At 36.7% G+C, this 24,696-nt stretch overlaps 1 protein-coding gene, 1 long non-coding RNA gene and 1 pseudogene across 3 annotated transcripts; 2 read left to right on the top strand and 1 right to left on the bottom strand.

Annotated features, from left to right (window-relative positions):
- Window positions 1-4,588: 4,588 nt before the first annotated feature.
- Window positions 4,589-9,885, bottom strand: LOC104595212 (G-type lectin S-receptor-like serine/threonine-protein kinase CES101). Of its 2 annotated transcripts, none has more exons than XM_010255829.3 (7): window positions 7,913-9,885; window positions 6,481-6,585; window positions 6,166-6,374; window positions 5,855-6,065; window positions 5,505-5,742; window positions 5,237-5,387; window positions 4,589-5,129 (listed from the first exon to the last, which is right to left on the bottom strand). In XM_010255829.3, exons 1-7 carry the CDS (start codon window positions 9,156-9,158, stop codon window positions 4,818-4,820), a joined length of 2,472 nt encoding a protein of 823 aa, XP_010254131.1. In that variant the 5' UTR covers window positions 9,159-9,885; the 3' UTR covers window positions 4,589-4,817. The 2 variants fall into 2 exon arrangements, with proteins under 2 accessions (XP_010254131.1, XP_010254130.1); XM_010255828.3 differs by having other exon boundaries at window positions 6,166-6,377.
- LOC109114533 (uncharacterized) lies at window positions 9,502-22,652 on the top strand. The gene is made up of 4 exons (XR_002022569.2): window positions 9,502-9,634; window positions 14,458-14,531; window positions 15,013-22,128; window positions 22,214-22,652. It is a non-coding gene; the product is annotated as an uncharacterized LOC109114533 (long non-coding RNA).
- LOC148801989 (protein FAR1-RELATED SEQUENCE 5-like) lies at window positions 10,923-14,451 on the top strand (annotated as a pseudogene).
- Window positions 22,653-24,696: the final 2,044 nt, after the last annotated feature.

Below are 24,696 nucleotides of genomic sequence, written 5' to 3' on the forward strand. Positions count from 1 at the left end.
ATATACTGCTCATAATCAGGAGGTAAAAACCTACCTCGTATTAATTGTTTCATACGCCTCCATGTTCGAACTGGACCTCTTCCATCTCTGATCCGAGTCTCCCTCATTCGTTCGCACCAGACAGATGCTCCCCCCTTCAATCGAAAAGCTACTAATTTCACCCTTCTTTCTTCCGGGATCTCCATGTACTTGAAGAAACGGTCGACCTCGGTGATCCAATCTAGAAGGCCCTCTATATCCAGATCTCCACTAAAAGTAGGAATATCCACCTTGGTTTAAATTCATCAATATTACGACGATGATTAAAATTGCCGGAATTTTGCCAATTCCTACCGGTTCTACCATCACCGGGAATAACTGGAGCAACGCCGAATTCTAGCTCGTCGTCGCTATCATCATCAAGAATAGGGTTCCGGGGTATTGGATCAATGATTGGTCTACCATGGTCGTCTCCTCCGGCTTGGTGCAATGCGTGATCCCTATTCCTTGGAACATCCTCTCGTAACAAAGTCCGTAGTTGTCCAGCGATCTCTGCCAACTGTTGCTCAATGTTATGAGTGGCTGTACGCTGCTCTTCGATTGCTCTCCAAACAGCTTGTAACCTCTGATCTCCGTCACGGGGTGGGTTGCGACTGCTACCGTTTTGGCTGTCCATCTGACTGGGCAAACTCCCGCTCTGATACCACCTGACGCAGCGTGACGCACTCGACCGGGCTATCTATACAAGCACACGGACGATCGAGTCGGCTTCGGACTTGAAGCCTCACGAAAAGAACTTGGCGTAGAGCCTTAGTAGAGAGAGAAGTGATAAAAGAAATTCTTGTGTGTTATTAAAGCTCAAAAACATAAGTATTTATAATAGACATTGGTAGACTCGTAGAGTAAAATAACTAGGTAATTCAGACTTGTAAAACAACTAGGAAACGTGACTTGTCGTCCGATGTCAATGCCTTTGACGCCCACTGTTCGATGTCCACCATCATCCGAGGTCGGTTGGCATAAGGAGTCCTTCTAATCTTGAGCTGGCGCCGATTGGTTCGGTGGGTCCCGCGCTGGCCCTCCATCAATTTATAATGGACCAATATTGGATTGGACTAGATTGGACCAAATCCAATCCAATTGACAACCCTACATGTGGGTAAAATTCTTGTGGACAGGAGATCCGAAGTTGTTTTATTGTTGCTTGAAGCAAAAGCAGCAACACCTTAAAACAAACAGTCATGTAAAATGCAGCCTAAGATGATGTTCAAGAACATGGAATTCGGATTTGCTTCTCATAGTCACATGATGCACCTCACACCAACCTCACAAACTTGAGCCACACATCAGGGACATCTCTGCACTTGTAATTTACTTGAGAACATTTCTAATACGCGTGCTGTGAGTTACAATTTGCAAGGTATAAATCCAAATTCAGTACTATGATAGTTTCTCTTGGTATGACTTCCATTTTATTTGATAAATGGTGCTATGTCATCACCAAATCAGCATTTGTCCCATCATGCTGATTCGCACGTATATGTATTGAAAAAAGTTGTCTTATCTTATGTGTGTATCAACTGTTGAGGGAAGTTTTATTTTTAACACTTCCTCCAACGATTAAGAATTTATTCACTATTCTGCTGATATGGTGCCTAATGACATCTAATTGTCAACAAATCTCAAAAAAACTTTATCAATCACTTTTTTTTTTTTGTATTTTATTTTTGAAGATGAATCAAGTACAAGCCTTTATTTAATAAACGAAAGCCATGCTAAATATATACATATGCATTTCAACCTTACCTAATGTTATTTTTTTCGTTTGGTTGGTTTGTTTTAAACAAAATGCTTGTACTTGTGCACATAACTCAAAATTCATTTGTTTATTTATTCTTATTCCAACTATATGACATCAGGCGCCACCATAACCGAACATATTCCAACTTTGTTGAAGGGCTCAAATTCTTTTATTTTTTTTTTTCAAAACTACCTTAACCGAGCTTATTTTGTGGAGGAATTTAGGCAATCGGCTCAAATATGTTGACTTGGTCAAATTTATTGGTTTAGGCATTTTTTTTATGTAAATTAGCAGAAACCAATTTACTAATTCTTCTAATTTTTTATTTGCGAAAGTCAAATAGATGAACCAAACAATTGCCAAAAAGATTTTGCTTTCATTTTGAGGTTGATAGTTGTTTTTGAAAGATAGGCTGACAGGTTGACACCACTTCCTTTTCCCCCTCTGTCAAACGAAATTGCTCCATTGGCGCTTCATCAATGTTTCGTAAAGGATCAAAACTTGACCAAGTGTCAATTCATCGAGGTTACGTTAGTGCAATGGGTCATGGTTTCATGATTCATCTTTTATAGGGGGTGCAAATAGACCGGATCGATCGTAATCCTATCACAATTTGAATTTGATTCTATTTTGTATATATAGTTGAAAAAAATGTATGTATTTTTTTTTTCTTTACATAATTTTTATGCTTCTTTTACTTTTAATAATTTATTATGTTTTTACATAAATTAAATCGAATCGGATCAGATTATATTTAGATATCCAACATTTTTAAGGGATTTGAATTCAAATTGACCTTTGTGACTTCCCACCAAAACAGCAGAACATATTCAAATATATCTTAATTCAAATCTAATCCAATTCATTTATATCCCTAATGGACTGGTGGCTTACGCGCAGAATATTTTCAGATGGATCATGAAGGCTCAAAAAATATACATATTTTTTTCAGAATTCAGATTTCAGGTTTTATCAAATGCCACCAACTCTATAATTGGTTGTAAGATTAGTAGATGCCTCAAATGAATGTTAAGTTTCCTAGGATTCTACCCATTAAAAATTTACAAATCACCTTTAACATAATTCAAATGTTCTGGAGGGATCTCCACAAATCTATTATTTTAAACCAATAACATTTTTCTGGTTCTAATTGCAGGCATGTCAACTGTTGAAGGGATTTTCCTTTGCTATATAAGCTTGTGTTGGGATTTGTTAGTTTCTATAGTTATTAACAAAATTGAATGAAAATTATATGAAAAAACATAAGCACTCGCTAGATGTGTTCATGACACTTAACATGGGTGTCAATTGCACAAGATTTGGTGTAATATGAGTCCATTACAAATGGACCAGGTCCAATCCAACCTAATGAATACTTTGGAACATTTTAGGTCCAGTTAAATGTCTTAACCGTCCAATTTGTTCAAATAGGTTTTAATTTAGATCTGTTCCAATCAGAACCTGGCCCATTGACATTTGTGTTCTTATCTTCCATCAATGGACTGGATATTGGTTCAATTTGATTTGGCCCCTGTTTGATTTCACTTCTAAAAATACTTCTTTTAAGAGCTGGGATCACACATTAAGTGGTTATTAAGTTTTTTTATGTGTTTGATAAAAAGTGGGGAAGAAGTATTTTTTGTTAAAAGAAACACTTCTTAAAAAAGTGACCCGAATTTGGTTTTTTTTTTCTAGTACTTCTTGGAGAAGTACTTCTTCCAATAGAATGGGACGAACTAGTCCCTGGTATTTTTTTAATATCCAAAATACCCCCACGCGAGGGTTTTACCTCCCTCTCCTATCATTCGAACATAGCAAACCAAAAAATGATCAAAGACAATGAAGATGGATTGATCTAAAGTTGAGAATACTGCCTGGTATCACCAGAGGAACAATAACTCAAATCACCGCCACTACTATCCCCTTTGTCACGCCAGGGAAGAACAAAGGATCAAGGATGTGTTTGAGGAGCCAAAAATGACAGAGGAAATTGATGAAGCACTTCAGATCAGGATGTATTCCAGAAAACAGCAATAAACCATTGATATATTATTGAAAACTAAGTGGATATCACCGTTGCAAGATGCTTTCCGTGACCAGAGTATGGGGATGGGAAAGAAGCAGGAAAAGAAGATAGGGAGGAGAAGAGAGTAGGAATGAAAGGGAAGATGGACAAAAGAAGAGGGGGGAGGAATTGGAAATGTGGGGTTACCGCCGTTGTGTTCTCGCCTTCAGGATGAAGACGATGAACAACCCTTCAGCTTTGCAAGTTTAAATTTATATTTAAGGGGAGGGGCAGTTCCATAATTTTGTTAAAAATCATGCAAAAAAATTCTGGAAATACTATTCAATATTTGTTAAATTATTATTATTGTTATTTATAAATATTATTCATTATTTGCTATTATTATTATTATTATTATTTATCAATAATATTTATTATTATTATTAATTGGGTCCACATTGCGCTTTACGTGTGGATCCACGTGGGCTCTCAGTTGTTATGATGTGGCATTTTTTCATTGAAATGTATAATATAATATGTGAAAAGCATTGTATATAGGTATGAATAAAGTGAGGGTTAAAATTCTCATTTGTGTCAATATAATCACCACTTATGGAGAAAGTAATTTACCAAATAGTCCAAACATCCCCACCCCAATAAGTGCTTAAAATCATAATAAGTGATTTTGCAAGTGGGTCACCAAACAGCCTTAAGTGGTTGCTAAAATAAGAAGTACTTGTATTAACAACCACTTAATCATGGCCTCAATCCAATATAAATCCATTATAAATGGACTGGGTCCAATCCAATCCAATCCAATAAATACTTTGTACCATTAAATCTGTACAGGTCCAATTCAATATATCTTATTAGTCCATCTAATTTGTCCAAAATGATTTTGATTTGGACGGGTCCAACCCAAAACCAGTCAATTGACATGTAGGTACTCTCTATATTCTGTATATACATCCCTATTGAATTAACAAAATAGTCATAGGGTAAATCCCAGGGTTCAGAGATGAGAAATCTTGTCTATCGACCTTGAATCACAGAAATGGATGCTTCATTGATGGAACAACAACTCTCTGACCCGCCTCTGTGTGAGTCCACCTCGATTGCAGCCCTCCCAGTTAAACGTGCAGGCTGCTTGGGCTCAGGTGGGTGTATGGTTTCATTGCTGAGCATGGAAACAACATCTGACATTGTGGGTCTATCAACTGCACATTCTTGAACGCACAAGAGACTCACATGGATGCATCTCAGTACTTCATCTATGGGATATGATGGGCCCAATTTTGGGTCTATGAGCTCTTCCCCTCTTCCTGCTTTCCACAGCTCCCAAGCCTGAAATAAAAAAGAAACAATTTCATTCATGTTGTTAGACAAACTCACTTCAGTTTTGTAATATTTTCTGGGTTTTATTACAAAAGATTAGATAAAAAAAAACTTACATAAGCAAGAAGAGTGAGTGGGGGGTCAAAGTCATAGTAAACAGTGTTCTTTCTACCACTCACAATCTCTATTAATAAGACCCCAAAGCTATAGACATCAGATTTAACTGAGAAAATTCCCTCCATGGCATACTCAGGGGACATGTATCCACTGCAACAAATCAGTAATAAACCATTTTTAGCATTTAAAGAAAAAAAAAAAAACAAGATGCAGAAAAAAAAAATCAGAGAGGGCATAATTTAAAAAGGTAAAAATTCCATTACTCACTATGTTCCAACAACCCTGTTGGTATTTGCTTCAGATTCATTTCTTCCAAAAATTCTGGCCATGCCAAAATCTGATATTTTAGGGTTCAATTCATCATCCAATAAAATGTTACTTGCTTTTAAATCTCTGTGTATTACCCTCAGTCTAGAGTACTTGTGAAGATAGAGAAGTCCTTGAGCAATTCCTTCAATGATATGGTATCTTTTATTCCAATCCAGCAGTTCCCTTTTAGTAGGATCTGTCTCAAAACAAAACATGGAAGATCAAATTAATTTTTGGAAGTAATAAAAAACAAATAGACAATAGCTGAAATATTGCAAACAAAGAAGTATATGTGAAGCAAAAACTACCAAAAAGGAAGGAGTCCAAGCTTTTATTGGGCATGTATTCATAGATTAACATCTTTTCTTCTCCTTCAATGCAGCAACCCAAAAGCCTAACAAGATTTGTGTGTTGGAGTTTGGCTATAAGTCCAAGCTCATTTTTGAACTCCTCTACTCCTTGACCTGACAATCTTGACAGTCTTTTCACTGCAATCTCTTGACCCTCTGGTAATTTGCCCTAAATTAAGTAGTAGAGAAGGTAATTGCCAGGTCCAAAGAAGAGAGAAGTAAATTTCATTGAAGTAAAAATATATAGAAGAAACCAGTTATGTGTTTACCTTATAAACAGGTCCAAATCCACCCTGCCCAAGCTTATTTGCTAATGAGAAATCATCTGTGGCCACTCTAATACTCGCCAAACTGAAAATTTTCAACTCATGATCATTTGTCCCATCATTTTCCAGATAATTTGAGTTAAGTAATTCTTCAGAAGGTGATAGCTTAGTTCCCAGCTTAAGTAAACTCATCTCTTGGCTCTCTTCTTTTTCTGCTGTTGGACAGACAGACCGAGAAATAAAATATGTCATTCACTTGATATAAACAAATTGTTAGAAATTTCCTTTCACCATTTTATGTTAACTATGAGAGATTACCTTTTGACTTGAGTCTCATCCTCAAGCAATACAAGAGGCCTAAAACAAGAATTGTGGCACCAGCTACTACTGCTATTGTGATCCATATCCACCACTTCTTCTTTCCTTCATAGGAGAAGACAATGTATCATTTTATCCAACTCATGGGCATCAATTGTGAAAGTTTACATCGAATTTGTGACATAGAACTTCTATTTATTTATTAATTTGGGGAGTGATTTGAGCACTCACCATTTTTGAAAAGGGAGCACACCCACACCCGTGTTGGCTAATGGCTATGATGCAAGTTTTGATACCTGATTTGACATCTGAAAGTTTTGATACCTAATAATAATAATATTTGGATGTTATAACATGCATCTGATTAATAACTGATGTGGATTTAATCCCATTAAATTCAATTAAAATCTGAATTTGATTAAAAAATTATTATTATTATTATTATTATTATTATATATGTGTGTTGTGTAATATAAATATGTTTATAAATATAGATGTTATATATAATTATATAAAATTTATAACTAATAATTTAATATTTTATATTTTCATACATTTATTATTAAAAGTAACTAATTTTTTAGATTTTTTTGTTAAATTTTATCAATTTAACAACAATAAGGTAAAAACAGATTAAATCCGAACCCAATCCAAGTCTGATATATGAGAATTGGATCCAAGGATTTGATCATCGGCCTGACATCTACATCGATTTGATTAAAACCCTACTAATGCATTATAAGAACTATGTCCATTGCCTCTTCTTGAAAGGAGTCCGAATCTGCTCCTCACACCAACCTCATAACACATCCCAGACGCAGCCGGCAGGGAACATCTCCACTACTTGTGTGTTGTTATTCATGGGGTGTGTTGTGAGGTTGGTATAAGATGCGCTATGTGAGGAATAAATCCCGATTCTTCCTAAAAAATGGGGGATCATATTAGACCACATCAGCTCCATGCATGTAGGGTCCATGTATTAGGCTGACGTAGCATTTGATATCATGAATAAAATGATTTGAAAATTACTTCCATCAAGCTTGAACCCATGTTCCAAAAAAAAATTACATCAATTAGCCCAATTTTAATAAAGAAAATACATAAATAATATATTTAAATATTCTCGGATGTCGGATCATATATTATACACTTCAATTATAAATGAATTGAATTTGGATCACCTTATCTGGTCGGGTTCGCCTTCGATCATAGAATCCAAACTCAGAACATGGGTACTAAATTTTGTTTTCGGGCCATAGACGGGATATGAACAAAAGCGACCAACAGAACCTCTGGGCCTTATTGGGCCGTGCAAGGCCCGTTCGACCGTTCGAACAGTCTTTATAGCCTTGCACCGGGAATATCTCCGGAGAGGCTGTATCTCTACTATAATAGAGAAATCACAACGAAAATATTAAATAAAGCGACTTACTATTTATTCTGGCAGTAATTTGATCAAAGAAGGATCGAAGAATGTATATGTCGCCGGGGGAATTATTGTCTTCCCGGAAACCGGCGTCCGTGGTCCAAAGCCGACATCCCGTTGCGTTGTCATACAATGTGCCATAAGCGACACAAGAGCAGTTGTTCCAACACAGCTCGTCACAATCAATCAGTCCCATACTCGTATTTTCTACGTATCGGTATGGTGTACCGCTCACATACCCCCTCTTCCGGTCGAAATCGTCGCCGCTCCTGCACTCGACCACCGTCTGGTTCACACACCCCATCAGTTTAGCCTTGTCGCCGGAGGAGTTATGAGGTGGACACTGAATTCTTAAGCTGAGATACTTATCGTCCGATTCGTAGAACTTGTATTGATCGAAGCCGCCCAGCCAAATCAGAACCCATAACGAGGGAGGAGAAGAGCTGTTCTTGAGGGAGTACGTGAAGTAGGTCTCGTTCTCATTCGAGATGTAGCTGTAATTGTACCTGACGTCGTCGGATGTCAAGTCGGGAACGTTCTCGAAACTTTGGTTATTCCAGATCCCACTCTTCCAATAAACATTCCCTCGGCGCCAGGCCATCAATTGGGTTGTGCCCGTGGGATCCCCGCCCAGAGAGAAAGCGCCGGGAGAGGGGTCGTCCGTGCTCAGCCAAGAAGTAAGAGACCAGTTAAGGCCGGTGTCGGAGTTGAAACCCAGCTTCATCCCGGGGAGGAGCGTGTCGGTGGGGTAATCGAAGCTCTGCCACAGGACCTGCAGCACGGTTCCATTAGAATCGAGCTCTCTGAACACAAAATTCCCAGAGTCGAGCAACGTAGCCGTGAGATTACTACCCTTGGTGGCGGTCGCATTGGAACTTAACATGATAGGACTACTCTGTCCACTGTGTATGATTTCCAAGCTTCCATCGGAGGAAATCGTAAGAGATCCGGAAGAATCCGTGATGGGGATGCGTCGGTTGGCAACCCAGACCACGGTTAGGTTCTGTGCTTGATAGTAGGAAATGCCCAGGTAGCGATTGGAGGAAGAGCCCGGGCTAAAGAACCCCAACCTGAAAGTTCCATTTGCGGATATCAATTGCTCCCAGTCCCTGAGCAACTGGTTCTGTGCGAGAGTGTCTGTTACTGCAGCAGCAGCAGCAGCACAGAAACAGGAGAAGATGAGAAACAAAGGTATTGCACCGTCGGTGCGGCTGCCACCGGCGCAGATGTTGGTTCTTCTGATTACAGCCATTAAGCAACAACAGTGGCAAAGGAATCGTAGACTGTTTATTGGATGTTTGGGTCTACCGATCCAAGACTGGGGGTAGATACAAACAGAACAGAACTCGGTTAAGATTTGTCATGTGAATGGGATGCGTTAATTCTTGACGTTTGATTCGTCTGCACAGCGTACGTTCCCACTGCAACGCGTTTTAGATGGGCTTGTAGCCCACGCGCAAGGGTGTAATAGCTCGAGGACGCATCTGCGGCGACCGCCAATCAAAATCGAACACGCCAACTCTCCCGAATCAACTCCATTCGTTCTTCCCCTTCCCTGAGTAATAATCCCCCTCGTTCTATTCCCCTTCTCTGAGCAACTCCACAGTCCACACCCATTCTGAGAATGCCGAGCACACCAACGCCAGCGTCCGGACGAGGATACGACGGACGACGGACGGAGATAAGTGCATTTCTCCGGTGCGGTTCAGAGAGAGAGACGAAGCTATGGTAACTTCCAGAATTGTTCCCATTTGTAGATTTTTATTCTCCCGATCACACTTCTCTTTTGTTTCTATCTTATGGGATGGTTTTGACGTGGTTACAGATAGGATAAAATGTACAAATTCTGGAAAGTTGTCACCAAAAAGAATTTCTGATGTGGGATTTTGGGAAATTTTATTGGATTAATTGTGTGAAATGTATAAATTCCGAGTGAAGATTAAATGCTGAAAGAAAATAACAACTCATGAAAATTGGAATTACTTAACATTGCTGTTCTTTCTATCGGATTGCTTGTTTCTTTACACGGGACACAACTGCCACCATCGTAGTATTGGGTTTTTGGCTATGTAATCCTCTTGATCATTGGTGAACTGTTAGTGAAATCAAAACGTTACATGGTCTTGTGTGACTTGATCGAAAGACCCCCCCCCCCCCCACGGATCCCCCATACCTCTCTTGAACTTTTTGACAAATTCAACAAAAACCTCCATTTCATCATTACCCATTTTACCCTTACAAAAATATTTCCTATATTGATGCATCAGTTTTTTCCAAATATCCATCACACCCTTTTATAAATTATTTTACATATAAAATAATACCATTTTAACTCAACAAAAAAAGTATATTTCAGTAATTTTTCATGTAAATTTACTGAAATGATCATTAAAAGAGGTTTTTGTTGAGTTAAAATGGGGTTATTTCAGTAATTTTGTATGTAAAATAATTTATAAAAGGGTAGAATGGGTATTTGGAAAACAACGGGTGTATCAATCTAACGTTTTCTGTCTGGGACAGTGACGGAAGGGAGGTTTTTGTTGAGTTTCTCCAAAGTTCAGTGGAGGTATTTATTAAAATGAAAATATAGGGGAGGTTTTTATGCTTGTCAAAAACTTCAGGGGACGTTTTTGTATTTTACCCTAAAATTTATAATTCTATTAGAAAAGATTCAAACATATTCAACCATATTTTTAAAAATATTAATATATAGACATGTGCGTACATATATAAGTATAGCGTATGCATACATATATACATAATACATGTATATTAGTGGGGATCCCACGGGGCAGGGATCAGGGTTCCTAAGGGGCGGGGAGTGCTCACCCCGTCCCCACTAACGGGGATGAAAATTTTCCATCATTGTCCCCGCGGGGGAAAATCATCCCCATCCCCACCCCATTTGGGGCGGATCCCTGGAGGGATCGGAGAAATGGGGAAAATTGCCATTCCTACTCTTTTATTGCAGGGGTTTGATATTTATTGGTTTTCAAAATGAGCACTAGATTGTACTATGCTAGGTAGTGAAGTTGATCTTAAAGACGTCTGGTGCCAAGCTAACAGTAAATTGGATTTTGATAAGGAGAGACATAACATTTCAGGTTTAAATGAGCCAATAATAAAAAAAATGGGAGAACAATAACTGAAATTGGGAATGTTATTTGAAACATTAGAGGATGCATATTATTTTTATAATGAGTATGGTAGAAGATTAGGTTTTAGTACCAAAAAAAGCATTGAGCATTAGACAAAAAGTGGTGTAATAAAAGATAAGTTATTTTGTTTTTCTACACATGGCTTTTGTGGTCGGGATAAACGAAGAGCTGAAGTGAAAGCACATGTGCTGGTTGCAATTCAAACATCTGGTCAATATTTGTAGATAAATTAGAGATATGTCCAAAAGCAACTATGGAATTTATGGGGTAAACAGTTGGAGTTAAGCATTTAGGGTTCAATCATGTTGAATATAGTAACTATTTGTGTACAAAGAGACAAAAAGATATGGAAATGGGAAGTGCAGGAGCAATTATGGAGTATTAGAAAAGCTACAGTTAGAGAATTCATTATCTTTACACTCCATTCAATTTGATGCTTTAGATCAAATAATAGATATCTTCTAGGCAGATGCAAGAATGGTAGCTGACGATCATTATTTTGGAGATGTAGTGTGTTTTGGCACTACTTGCAGGACCAATTAAGATGAACAACCATTTGCCCCTTTGTTGGTGTTCATCATTATAGGCAAATTATGATTTTTGGGGCTGAATTGCTTTGTGATGAGACCACTAAGTCTTTCATATTGGTTTCTGGATTTTTTTTTGAAAGCAATGTCTGGGACAATGTTAAAAACAGTCTTAGCAGATCAATGTGCAACAATGGAAAATGCAATATAACAAGATTTCCCAAGGGTTGACCATCGACTTTGTATAAAGTACATTTATCAAAATGCAATGCAACCAAACATTTATCTCATGTTTTTTTTGTGGTTAGAAGACTTTTGAGAAGGATTTCAGTAGAATGATATATGACTTAGAAGAAGAGGATGAATTTTTCATGGCATGGGATGAGATGCTTCATAAGTATGATTGAGAGAAAATGCATGGTTGAAAGGGCTTTTTCAAATAAGAGAGAAGTGGGCATTAGTCTATGCAAGGAACTCTCTTTTTTTGGCTAATATGGAAAGTATTCACATGAGTGAGAGCATGAATAATTCATTGAGAGGATAGCTGAAATCATCATTAAATTTATCTCAGTTTTTTTATCCATTTTGAAGGGGTAGTGAAAGATAGATGCCAAAAAGAAGTAGAGTTAGATTTTAAGATGATTTAGAGCAAGCCTCATTTGCATACACTACTGCCAATGCTACAATATGTTGTAAAGGTATATACTCCTACACGTTTTAGGGAATTTGAGGAGTATTTAAGTTCTTGGCTATGTCTTACAGAAAAGTGAAGAGATGCTCAAGTATAAGGTAAGCATGTATAGTAACCATCATCAATATTTTGTGACATTTTCTTTAGCAAATGTGACAGTTTCACGCAATTGTAAAGTTTGTCGGATTACTTTGTGTTCATGATTTTTTTTTTTTTTTGGTAGGAAACTGATAATCATTTCATTCAAGAAGAAAAAACACAACTACAAATTGAGACAGGCATAAGGGAAAATAGACAAAAAAAAAACACACAAGCAAATACAAACAAGAGTCACAGGAAAAAAAAAACTACAAAAGATTACAGAAAACCAAGTCCAAATTTACTATATTAGAGAGACACAACGGGCTAGCAAGACTAGATTCAAAATCTCTTGAAAAACCATATCTGGCCGCTGTGTGCACTGCTTGGTTAGCTTCTTTCAGACAAAATTGAACTATGAAATTTCTTCTAGAAGTAATTTCTTTTATATCCCTGCAACAAAAGAGGATTTTCTGGTCTTCACAGCCATTAGCATCATTTATCCAAATCTCCTAAATATTTGCAATCAAATTAAAAAATGAGATCAGATTTGTTCATTTTATCTGCAAAAACAACTGCCTTTAGAAGGGCTTGCGCTTCTGATTTCAGTGGAGACAAAGCTTTTGAACCCACACCCCAGCAGCACCCCAAATGGTCTATGTTAATGAAGCAAAAAAAAAAAGCCTACCTAGAAGATTCCAAAAAACCACCATCAATATTGACTTTCATGCGGCCCTGATCTGGTGGAATCCAAAAAACATCCTTTTTGCTTTGACTAGTCTTGGAAGAGCTTTCTGATCTCTGTTGCCAGAGATGATATCTCTCCACTATTGACTTAAAACTTTGAGAAATGACAACAAAGGGATTTGGATTTTCATTTTCAAAATAAAACAAATTTCTATCTTTCCAAATGCTCTATAAAACATGACCAATATTTGCTAATTTTTCTAGATGAGTCTTTCTAAGACTGAGGAAGATATGCACTATCCAATCCTTAAAGCTTGGAAATTTTTGACTATATATTCGATTAATACCAACACCAAACCCCAACCAAATGCATCTTGATTTATCACAAAGGAGTAGAGCATGGGTAATTGTTTTTGTTTCTTTTTCACATCTTTCACAAATATTATAATCCCCTAAACCCTTTTTTGCTAGATTTTCTTTAACAGCTAAACCATTTACACAGCATCTCCAGAGAAAATGTTTAATTTTTTGTTCTGATGGAAGTCTCCACACCAAATTCCAGAAATTTTTAATTTGTGTGGAGTCTTCAGGAACTATTAGGTTCTCTTCTTGCATTTGTTTAGCCAGGAAATAAGCTGATCTAACTGTGAACTTCCCATTTTTGCTACCTAGCTAGATTAATTTATTACCCCAACAGTTTGTGGGGATCTCCATGTCTAAATTTTTGGGGGTAAAACCAGCAGGTATAGTGGAATTTACCATTTCATCATTCCAGCTTCTACTCTCATGGTTTATTAGATTAGATACCCTTAAGTTCTCACTACTTTGATTCATTGGGCCCATTAATTTGAAACCACTTATATTTGGGATCCAGGGATCCTCCCAGACCTTTAATATTGGTTCCATTACCCACTTTCCAGCAAATACATTTTGTGTTGATGAGTTGAGAGTGCTCTTTGACAATAAGATAATGGAACTTCCATCCCGAATTCTATTATATTTTAAAAAGACGATCAAGAGATGTAAATGATAGAAGTGTAATTAGATTATCATGATTGTGTCATTAAACTTGATCCAAATTGTGAGTATACTATGAGATACACTGAATTCATGAGAATTTCACGAGATACATCAAATTAGGTTGAATAAAGTGGAAAACATATTTGTATGTATTAAATGGGTTCCAAAAGATCCGTACTAGAGTGGAAAAGATAAAGAAAGAGGAATCTCTAGATAATGCACAAACTGCCATTTCTAATAATCTTGGAAATGATTTGGACTCATGTCCACAAGATGGTAGTCGATTTGGATCTTGTGATGTAGTTGATTTACAAGATAAAGAACTTGTATGTGAAAACAAGATGCTTGGTATCAAAGTTTAATTAGTTGCACATCCCACATTTCTTTCAGGGAGAAATAAGGCAATTGACGGGGTTGGTGGAAACTACATCCATCAATGACTTTGCAAGCTGATCAAGTTGAGAGTAAGTTTTTAAGGAATTTCACATATGACCAATGAGTCACATATAGGGTCCATTTGATTCGCAACCGGAATTGGAATCAGAATCAAAATTCTTTGAAATCGGAATGGTTTATTTCTATAGTCTATTAGGTTCAGTCATGAATGGGAATGGGAATTAAAATCAGTATGAATGAGATTTCATTCCAAAGGGAAGGATAGGGAATGGCTATTCCCTTAAATGGGGGAATGTCATTCCAATAGTAATGGGATTTCAATTCCACCCAACCAAACAATTGGAATCGGAATAGCCCATTCCAATTTTGATTTCAAACCCCTATTCCTACGAACCAAACGGGGCCTAAGTTTTGTGATGGACTTAAAATATGAACATGCTAAGGTCCTGACCAAAAAGCAGATCATCCCATGTTTTGAATTAATGAATTTAAAACAAAAAGGGATTGTGTTGGTTTTTTATTTGACAGTCACAATAATTTGTGTGACAGATGGTCTGCAGTAGATGTGTGCTACTCAATATTTTCAACCGTTGTTGACTCGGCCGGTCCAACCATTTGAACTGTCACCCAGCTAGGATTTCAGGTCCGATTCAGTCAAGACCCATCAGACGGTAAAAAACTGTTGACTTGCTCAAGAACTGTTCGACCCAGCTGGTTCAACCATTGACCTGTTCGACCTGGTGAATAGGTCGCAGGTTGCACACTCAATGCATACAAAACTTTCGAAGGCCATAACTTTGCACTCCGATGTTTGATTAGGGTGATTTTTTTTATTTTGGGTAACTTTTCAGAATCTATGCATCCTAAGGAGCCATAGGCACCTTGCCCCACTATTTTCGTAAAAAAAAAAACTCTTTTTTCGCCTCAAATTGTAATTTTTAATACTTTTATAAATAAAAATGAGTTAAAAACATATATTAAATATACAAAATACATATAACAACTAAAATATATATTTGTACACATATATATACATATATATATATGTATATATGTATGTATGTATGTATGTATGTATATAAATACATATATACTTAATATATAGGTGATGATGTGGCATGGTCTGAACCGTTCGACCCGGCTGGTCAAACCGGTGACCTGTGACCTGGAGGCAAAAACGGTTCAGCCTCCGGGTCAGTTTTTAAAACATTTGTGCTACTGACCGACTCCAAAAGGTTTTACCCTGTAAACAGGACCAATCCCACCCTCTCCAAGCTTGTTTGCGGGTGAAAATTTATTTGTAGCTTCGATAATGTTAGCAAAACTGTGTAAACTTCAAGTCATGACCTCCTCAGCCTTCTTGAGCCCGTTAGCTTCATTAGATTTATCCAAAGGTGTTCTTCTCAATTCAAGTAGTGAGTTGAATTAAAAGATATAAACAAGCAGAGTAAGACTTGTTGCTCACCCAAGATAAAGAGGCATCAACTGTGAGTGATCACCTTTTGGTTGGATAGTACTCTTCATCCTCAAGGAACCTAAGAGAAGCAGTTCTACAGATGGTACTGAAATGATGAGCCACATTTGCCATTTTCTCTTCTTTCCTGCATCACAGGTATAGTATATCCTATCAATAAGCTTGGATATGGTGGATACATATCACAATACAGTTTGAATGTAGATGGATATGGTGTAGGTTTGGATAATAGGGAAACTCTTATAAATCCCACGAATGCATATAGTTAAAATTATAAATATGGTATAAACACATGAGATTTGCACACTTTAATACTAAAAATTCATTACATAATAGATTAAATTATTTTTAGATAAATTATTGTTAGATCTATGTGTTTAATAGATCAATAATAAATCCATCTTAGAGTTCTTTTAATTCAAAAGTCATATTTTGTCTGGGAACTTGTCAAAATGTAGCATAATTAACTTATTAACAGAAAACCCCAACAAATTCAACTCTGAATCCCAGGGAGAGCAAACATATCAAAATTGATGGATACTACCTTCAAAAGCACAAAAAGATTCATTAACTAAAAGATTAATTTTATAGATATATATATATATATATATCCTGTACATTTGAAAAACTACTTTTTATATACCTTGAACATTTAAGAATAACTTATATGTGCTTTGTTGACCGGCCCCACATAACACAAATAAGACATCTGGTCAATGAACCATTTAAGAATCATTAATAGCTTACACCAAATGCTTTTATAATATCAATTTAGGGAGCCTAAGGAATGTTTAAAAAAAAACTTTTAAAACCATGAACATAACAACTGAATCGGTTGTTTTTCATCCAATTTTTTTAAATTTTCAACTAAAATCCTTCTCTAATTAAACAAGAAGATAATATGACTGGTTTTTAAGTATGAGAACGTGAGAAGCCGGGCTGGATGACCATATTTTGTCATCAAACTCTTGAAACATTTTCAATCTTCTCCCATTTTCATATCGTCCAGCTTTTTTGTCTATTCCCCAAGTCAAACTCTTTATCTTACACTGTATTTGGTTTGAAGGAAAAAGTAAGAAAGGAAAGAAAAGTAGGAAAATCTTTACAAACCTTGTATGGATTTCCTTACCTTTTCCTTCAAACCAAACATAACCTTAGTGACCATGCCAAAAGTTTTATGATTGTTTTGAAATTTTGGGTTTTGGAGGAATAGGGATGTAAACGGATATGATCAGATTTGAATAAGGGTATATTCGAATCCGGTCCAACATTATTCATGTCAGATCTAATAGGACTTCATCTGAATTCGAATCCTATTGGATCTTTGGATCTGATTTGATACGACTTGCTTTCTTTAAAAGTTAATAAATTATTAAAAGAAAAAATAAAATTTACCAATTTAAATAAAAAACAAAAAATACAAGTATTTTTTAATTATTTTTATCATATATACATGTTTTTTTAAAAAATAAATAATATAATAAATTTATAAAAATACAATATAAATAATATATTTATAAATAAATAAATAGATAACAAATATATATTATATATTTATAAATATATAACACATTAGATCGGATAGTGGGGTGATCCGATCTGATCCAAAGATCCAACCAGGGATGATCCAAATTCGATCAAATACATGATCCGATCTATTTGCACCCCAATGGAGGAGCCACTAATTTGGGGTTCTGAGTTATAAAATTTTTTTTGGGGATTTTTCAGACACACATGTGTCTTTCCAATGAACATGTCACTGGTAGACAAACCAACCAATAGTGGTGTTTCAGACATTTGGGGATTTTTCAGTCATGTGTTTCTGTTCAATCAGTCCAGGTCGAGTACATCTAGAATTACACGACACAACTTTAATCTTGTGAACTTCGGTTGTGCATTTGGGGATTCTCGGAAACACATGTCACCAGTGGACACACCAACCGAGGGCTGGCTCGTTGGTGTGTTAGTTGGTTTGTTCTAGCATTGATGTCGAATCAAATCCCACAACCAGTACTTTAGGGAAAAAGAAAAGGGTTAAGGAGACTGGATCTACTTCTCAGATAGTGGGTGCTTCACACCAACCTCACAAACACATTCCACCATGCATTGGAAACATCTCCCGTAATTATACGTTATTATTCATGGGAGATGTTCCCAATGCAAGATGAGATGTGCTTGTAATATCACTGTGAGGTGCTGCCTGTGTGATGAGCATGTCACAATTCGGGGTCAGGGGGAACTTATAAATGGTTATAGCACCAAATACCCCTAAAAAATAAGGAGAATGATGATTCAGCCCAGGGTCAGAATTTGTAGGCTCAAAGTACATTTGAGGTAGGTGTCAACTTGGAATTGATGTCAATTTACGGGAAGGTATGGATGCATAGAATGTGGGTTTTTGACCTTTTGAATATTTATAGCTCTGCAGTGAAAATCAGAAATCTGCATTGGGCGTGTTCGAAATTCTCTGAAAAAAATATCACCAGCGGCCAAACTAGGTATAGTGCTGTTGTAACATTGAAGAAAGGAAGGGAGAAAGAAAGGAAAGAGAAAAAAAGAAAGAAAATTACATGTTTTGAAATTTTAATGTAGAATTAATGTCATTTTTGTCTTTTACGTTTTATTTGTTATTGGATTTAACCTTTGAAAGGTCAACAAGTCATGTTTAAGTTGGTTTTGAAATCTCCGGGTATATATTAGTAGTTTCTCAAATATACAGGGTATGTATAGATAATTAACCCTTAACTAAATCTCTATTAGGGTGAGTAAAAAAAACCGAAAAACCGAATCAACCGAAACCAAACTGAAAAATTGATTAAACAAAATGGTCGGTTTGGTGTTTTTAAAAAACCGAAGGTACCGGTTCGGTTTTGGTTAACTAATATAGAAAATCGACGGTTAACCGAATTAACCAATATACATATATTTAAAAATATTTTATATATATTTATGTATATTATATATATATATATATATATTTTATATTTTTATATATTTTAAATTAATAAATATGCATTTTATATATAAATATATATTTATAATATATTATTTATTATTTAAAATAGAATATTTTATATATTTATGATTTTTTATTATATATTTATATATACTTTTTATAATATATATTGTAAAAGCTAAAAAACCAAAAATCTGACAAGTTGAGCTGACGGTTAATTGAACCGGTCAACTGGTTAACCGACTGGCTTTAGTTCACTTCCGGTTACTGGTTTTCCAAAAACCGATAGTACTGATTCAGTTCCAAAAAATGCCCCACGGTTCGGTTAACCGAACCATGAGCACCCCTAACCCCTATATAACAAGATACTCATGCAAGTAAGAGTGCAAGTAAGGGTTGGGTTAGATTGGGTTCAAGTCAACCCTAACCCAACCTAAGTTGTTGAATCCCTAATCCAATCCAAAGTTGGGTCCAAGTTGGTCCAATTTCTCTATTTTCTCTTGCTAAGTGTTCTTATTTCTTAAACTCAAGGATTGAGGTCAATTAATTTTTAATATTATTATATGCCTGATGGTACGTGATCTGACGCTCCCTGTTGGCAGAAAGTTCGGACGCCGGATTAGGTAGGTCACTTGGTCATGTTGTTAAGAAAGAGAGAAAAAATTAAAATACTTGGGCTGCTTTACCCGGTGTGGGCACTCCGATGCTTAAGTTAGTAAACTAGAGTTCTCAAAAAGCTAGAATGCGAGAGAAAGATAAAAATATTGAGTGTTAAATCACACGTACCTTATGAGGTTGGAGGTGAGGCCCTTATATAGGGAAGCTTCCATGAGCCTCACGAAATGCATCCGAGATCTCTGGTTTGTCTGGTTCGGAGGTGGTTTCATGCCTGGAGGTGGACTCTATGCAAGCAGGTGCTGAGGTCATTGATGCAATTGTGAAGTGTCCAAAGTGCTATTGGGGTTTGCTTATGTGGTGCCGAAGTGCCGCTCTGTTATTTTGCAATGTCATGTGTCTTGATATCATTGAAAGACCAAATTACCCATCATCAATACTAGTGTAAGTGTACATATTATGTACATGTGCAAATATTATCTATATATGATATATGATATTTAGATTTCACTTTTATGAACTGCATAAAACCCAAGGCAGATATCCATTTTTTATATAGAAATAAGAGGAATGATTAGCATGCTTTCCTTTAAACTGAAATTTGTTGACATAAATAAATGCATTGGTATGTATATATGCATACATACACATGTATTTGCACATATAAATAAATTTGTTTATATAATATTTAAGTCAGGTTCATAAATTTTAAACCTGACCCAACTCATCTTTTAGGTTGGATTCGGGCTAACCCAATGCAAATTGCAGCTAGGCAAGTTTGCATGGGTGCCCCATGGCACATCCGAACTGTGTATTAGTAACATCTCTATATGACAAGTACAGAAGATATTCCCAATGTTCACTGAGATATGCATGTGGAGCGTGCTCTGTGCCATCTAAACCTTCCTAGGCTGTATTTGGGAGTGCATTTTGGCCTAAAAGGGTTTCTAAATATCTTCTTTTTTTAGACACCAGCTTTTTTTTGTTCAAAATATCTTCTTTTAAATGTAGAAAAGTTAAAAAGCCCAATTTGAGCTGTTTGGGTTTTTTTTTTTTCTTTTCTTCTTCTTTTACCGGCTTTTGGCTTCTTCACCATGAAAAACACGGCTTTACAAGGAATATACCTCTACATACACAAACTCTCCATCAAAACGGTTTGAATCTTGGAAGGAGTACCCCTCTATTAACTTTCCATAAAGAAACGATTTATATATTGAAGGATTTTCAGTTTCCATACCCTTTCAACTAAAATTTAGAGATCCTTCTAACCCACCAAATTGAGTAATACACATTATTGACTGTAAGTTAACCTGATTTAGAATCAGTCCAGAGCTTTTCAAACAAGGGAAAAAGGGTTTAGAATCCTCATAGGAAAACACCCATTCTTTATAAGGTATTTTGGATTTGTAAAGGTTTTTAATTTTTTCAAAGAGATGAAAAATTAAAAAAGCAAAACAAAAACGCCAAAAGATTATTTTAGTAAATTGGACTACAGAACAAACTGTAATTTGGTAGTTCCTGCAGAATAGAATAGATTGAATAAGAACTAATTAACTTCCGACGTTGATACAAGCACATAGCTTTGAGCTTTCCAATTATTCAACTTATTAAATCAATGGGTCAGGGTTCCAACTTCCAACTTCCAACTTCCTACTGAAGGTCATGGTCATCCCTTGTCTCAGACCCAACTGCCAAATTTAGCCTCAGGTTCCACAAATAACGGGATGTCTTGGACGGTTGGGATTTGGACCTATTAATTAATTTAAGGCCTGAAAAAACCGCGGGCCATTTATCCAAAATTAAATAAAAAAAAACAATGGGCCTCGTATTTGGGTAATCCACCTGTATTGTCCCAAGTCCCAACTCCCAAGGCCGAGTGTAACTCAGCAGGATTCAGACGGCGATGTACGAAAGCTGAATCCATTGCAGAGATCTCCGTTCTCCAACCAAAGTGCGTTATTACCTTCCAATTGGCAGCTTTGCCCACAGTTTGAGTGCCAAATGACCTAAACAAATATAATTAAATCTGCAAAAGAAGCTCTGAAACATCTAACAAAGAAAAGCTTTCTCGGGCTGTGAAAGTCTTGGCCTTAGGAGGAGCCAGAATTCTATGGATCAATGCAAAATCAAAACCACCACCTCTACATTATCCACTTGTAGTATCATCTGAATTTTCTTCCAAAAAGTGAAAAACGAAAAGGGTATTTGATTTGGGCAAGCCCCTTTACAGTTACAGTGAGTTGTAGTTAAAAGGTTTGTCTTTTTAAGAAAACATGCTGTAGCTGGCCAAAGTCGAATTGCTTCTTCCTGTGTTCTGTAAGAGAAGAGCTAAAACTGTGGACATGGGAGTGTCTGTCGATAGGCGCAATGTTCAACCCTAACGAGGCGCATCTTGTCTATATAATCACCCGTCGTGACAGGTTTGAAATAGATATATATGTAGTTGATAAGTTGATTCACAGATAAGAGCGATAGAGGGGGAGTCTGAAGCGTTGAAACTTGACAGTTCAGAAAATCGTCGCAACCAATTACGTCCATCGCTCTCTCTCCCTCTCTCACTCTCTCCCTCTCCCTTGAGCAACTTTTCACACTCTCTCTCTCTTCGAAGTTCAGAGTCATGGTACTCTCTCTCTCTCTCTCTGACTCTCTCTCTCTAAATACAAGTTTGTTGATGGGTTTATGCGTATTGATGTGTTCTGTTGCAGTTTCTGATGCCCTTGTTTTTCCGGCCATTGGTTCGGCTGGTTTCATCACTGGTGGATCGGCCGGTGGTGTCCGTCACTACCATACTCTACTACAGTGAAGTCCTCCCCCGGAACCTGAATCTGGAACGGTTGATCCGACCCGACTTGCTTGATCAAGACAACCATCTCTTTCATTTCCTCATCAATCTCCTGCGATGTTTCTGGTAGAGACGCTGACGACCCACGTTACTAACATCCCTGCCCTCAGATAAGCTTCTTTTGTTGTTCTCTTGCTTTATGATTTTGATGAGTTGTTGTCATCTTTGAGATGGGCGGTGGTGATTTTTTTATTGGTATACAGAGGGGTCCTGGATTTTTTTTTTTCGATTCAAATGTAACCGTTGATATTTGCCTGGGCGTTTCATCTCTGATCTGATCAATATTAGTTATCAATTTAGTCTGTGGGGGAATCCAAAGACTTGAGCTTGATTCAAGTACATAGAATTGCCAATCAGAACTCAAATATAATTTTTTAAAAGAACAAAATATATAAATAATGGATGTAGGAGAATAAATGAATTTTTGCAATCTAACAAAGTTGAAAAAATCACCAAGAAGAGTAGAAAAGCACAACTCCAATCCACAAACACAAACTGTGAGAGAAAAGACAGAAGAGGTTTTTAAAAGATATTGCAAAGAACCGGTAATAGTAGATGGGATAGATTCATAGAAGAGGACAGAGTCCCAAACATTACAGTCGATAGCTTTCTAAAATGTCATTCGCCGGAGAATTACAAATGGAACTGACCATGAATTGTTTCTGCCGGAGAATCATGAATACTACAAAAATGTAAAGAAACTCCCACCGGTATCAAAAGCCCAATATAGGATTCAAGAGCAAGTAACCCTTTGTCAAAATGCTTGCAAAAAGAATAATAAAAATACAAAAAAAGAGAGGAGAAAATAAAGAAAAATGAGGGACTTTCCGAAGGGAATCACCCCAATAGAGAGATTGATAGAGCCTGAGAGAGATACCAGAGAGTTGTAGGAAAATGGAAGATCTGAGGCACGTTTAAAGACATTGTTTTTAGAACGTTATTTGCCCCCACTCAGTTTTACTGAGTTTGTTGTTGAGTTACAGGTAAATCCGTTCCTAGAGCCTTGGGCGAGAATCTGCAACCAACAAAGTTGAAGAATCTCTGAATAAATCTTCTGTGAAATTGTAGCAGACCGGACTGAGAGAGAGAAAAAAAATGGATTTCGAAAATGTGTGATTTTGAAGTGTGATTCATGCTCCTTAAATAATTTATGAAAATGTATGAAGAAAATGTAGCGGTGAAGAAAATGTAGGGGCTAGTTTAGAGAATACATCTTGAACTGTTTAAAAAGTAGTTAATAGTTAATGACTATTAACTTTGAATTGTGCCTATTGATCATACTCGATCAAATTGTGACCATTTATCTCATCAATGGTGATCAACGGTTAGCATCGCATCTCATTGCGCCTTTAAAGCGCCTCATTGCACTACACACACGCATGCGTGTGCGTTGCACAGTATCAAACTCCCATACTCTCCTCTACTATTTCTGAGTATAAATCAGCTCCTATTACAATAATAAAAATAAAGTTTATAATTTTCCAATGTAGGACAAATTCAAAACTGAGTTTTATAAGAGAATATAATTTTTCAATCAAGTATGCAGATGCAATTTCTCATATAATTGACCAATCAGATCCGGTGAATTTAATCTTTTATGAAATTAAAATCCAATAAAAGCTCTCTCTAAATAAAGAGAGGAAACGGTTGTGCGATTTGCAAGAGATCTGCAAGTCGCGACGTGCAGAGACGGAGCGGTTTCAGAGTGTGGGGGACTTGAGCTTTTCATGTAAAGAGAAAAAGGTTGGAATGAGACTTGTTAGTTATTGCAGGTTATGGGCCGGTTAATCTTCAGTGGGTCCTGATTTGTTTGGACGCTAGGCCTGTATTTCTCATGGGTTGGGCAGATATCGTGCTAGTTTATGGAGTGGGCCAACATGCCCACAAAGGGGAAAGGAATTTGGCCGTTGTACAAGAACATACAACGAATCATTCAGGCTTTGTCTGTACGAGAGGTAATACTAGTGCCTTCTCACATGGTAAGCATGCAGGTTATGGGGTCCTCATCACCAATGTAGATTTTGTGCCTTGGATGGATGCACCCAGATCGACCTCGTTTTCAGTAACAGAGGTGTCAATAGATTGGTTTTGGGTTGAATTCCGTTCAAATCAAGGCCAATTTGAACAGATTGGATGGATCAATAAGACACAGTGAATTGGATCAGTCCAGATTTAATGGTCCAAGGTATTTATTGCACCTGGTCCATAGATTTATATTGGATTGAAAGTGAATCAATATCCGGTCCATTGATAGAAGAATATATATATCAATAGATCAGGTTTGGATTGGAACCAATCTAAATTAAAATCGATTTGAATATATTAAATGGTCTAGATATTGAATTG

The sequence above is a fragment of the Nelumbo nucifera genome, chromosome 2, assembly GCF_055504915.1.
Source record: "Nelumbo nucifera cultivar China Antique chromosome 2, China Antique-T2T, whole genome shotgun sequence".
Lineage (NCBI taxonomy): Eukaryota > Viridiplantae > Streptophyta > Magnoliopsida > Proteales > Nelumbonaceae > Nelumbo > Nelumbo nucifera.

Coding starts and splice junctions, on each gene's coding strand:
- LOC104595212 (XM_010255828.3), bottom strand. CDS start 9,158: ATGGCTGTAATCAGAAGAACCAACATCTGCGCCGGTGGCAGCCGCACC. Junction 5,388..5,504: donor AACAGGGTTGTTGGAACATA/GTGAGTAATGGA, acceptor GATTTGTTGCAG/TGGATACATGTCCCCTGAGT. Junction 5,130..5,236: donor CACTCACTCTTCTTGCTTAT/GTAAGTTTTTTT, acceptor TTTTTATTTCAG/GCTTGGGAGCTGTGGAAAGC.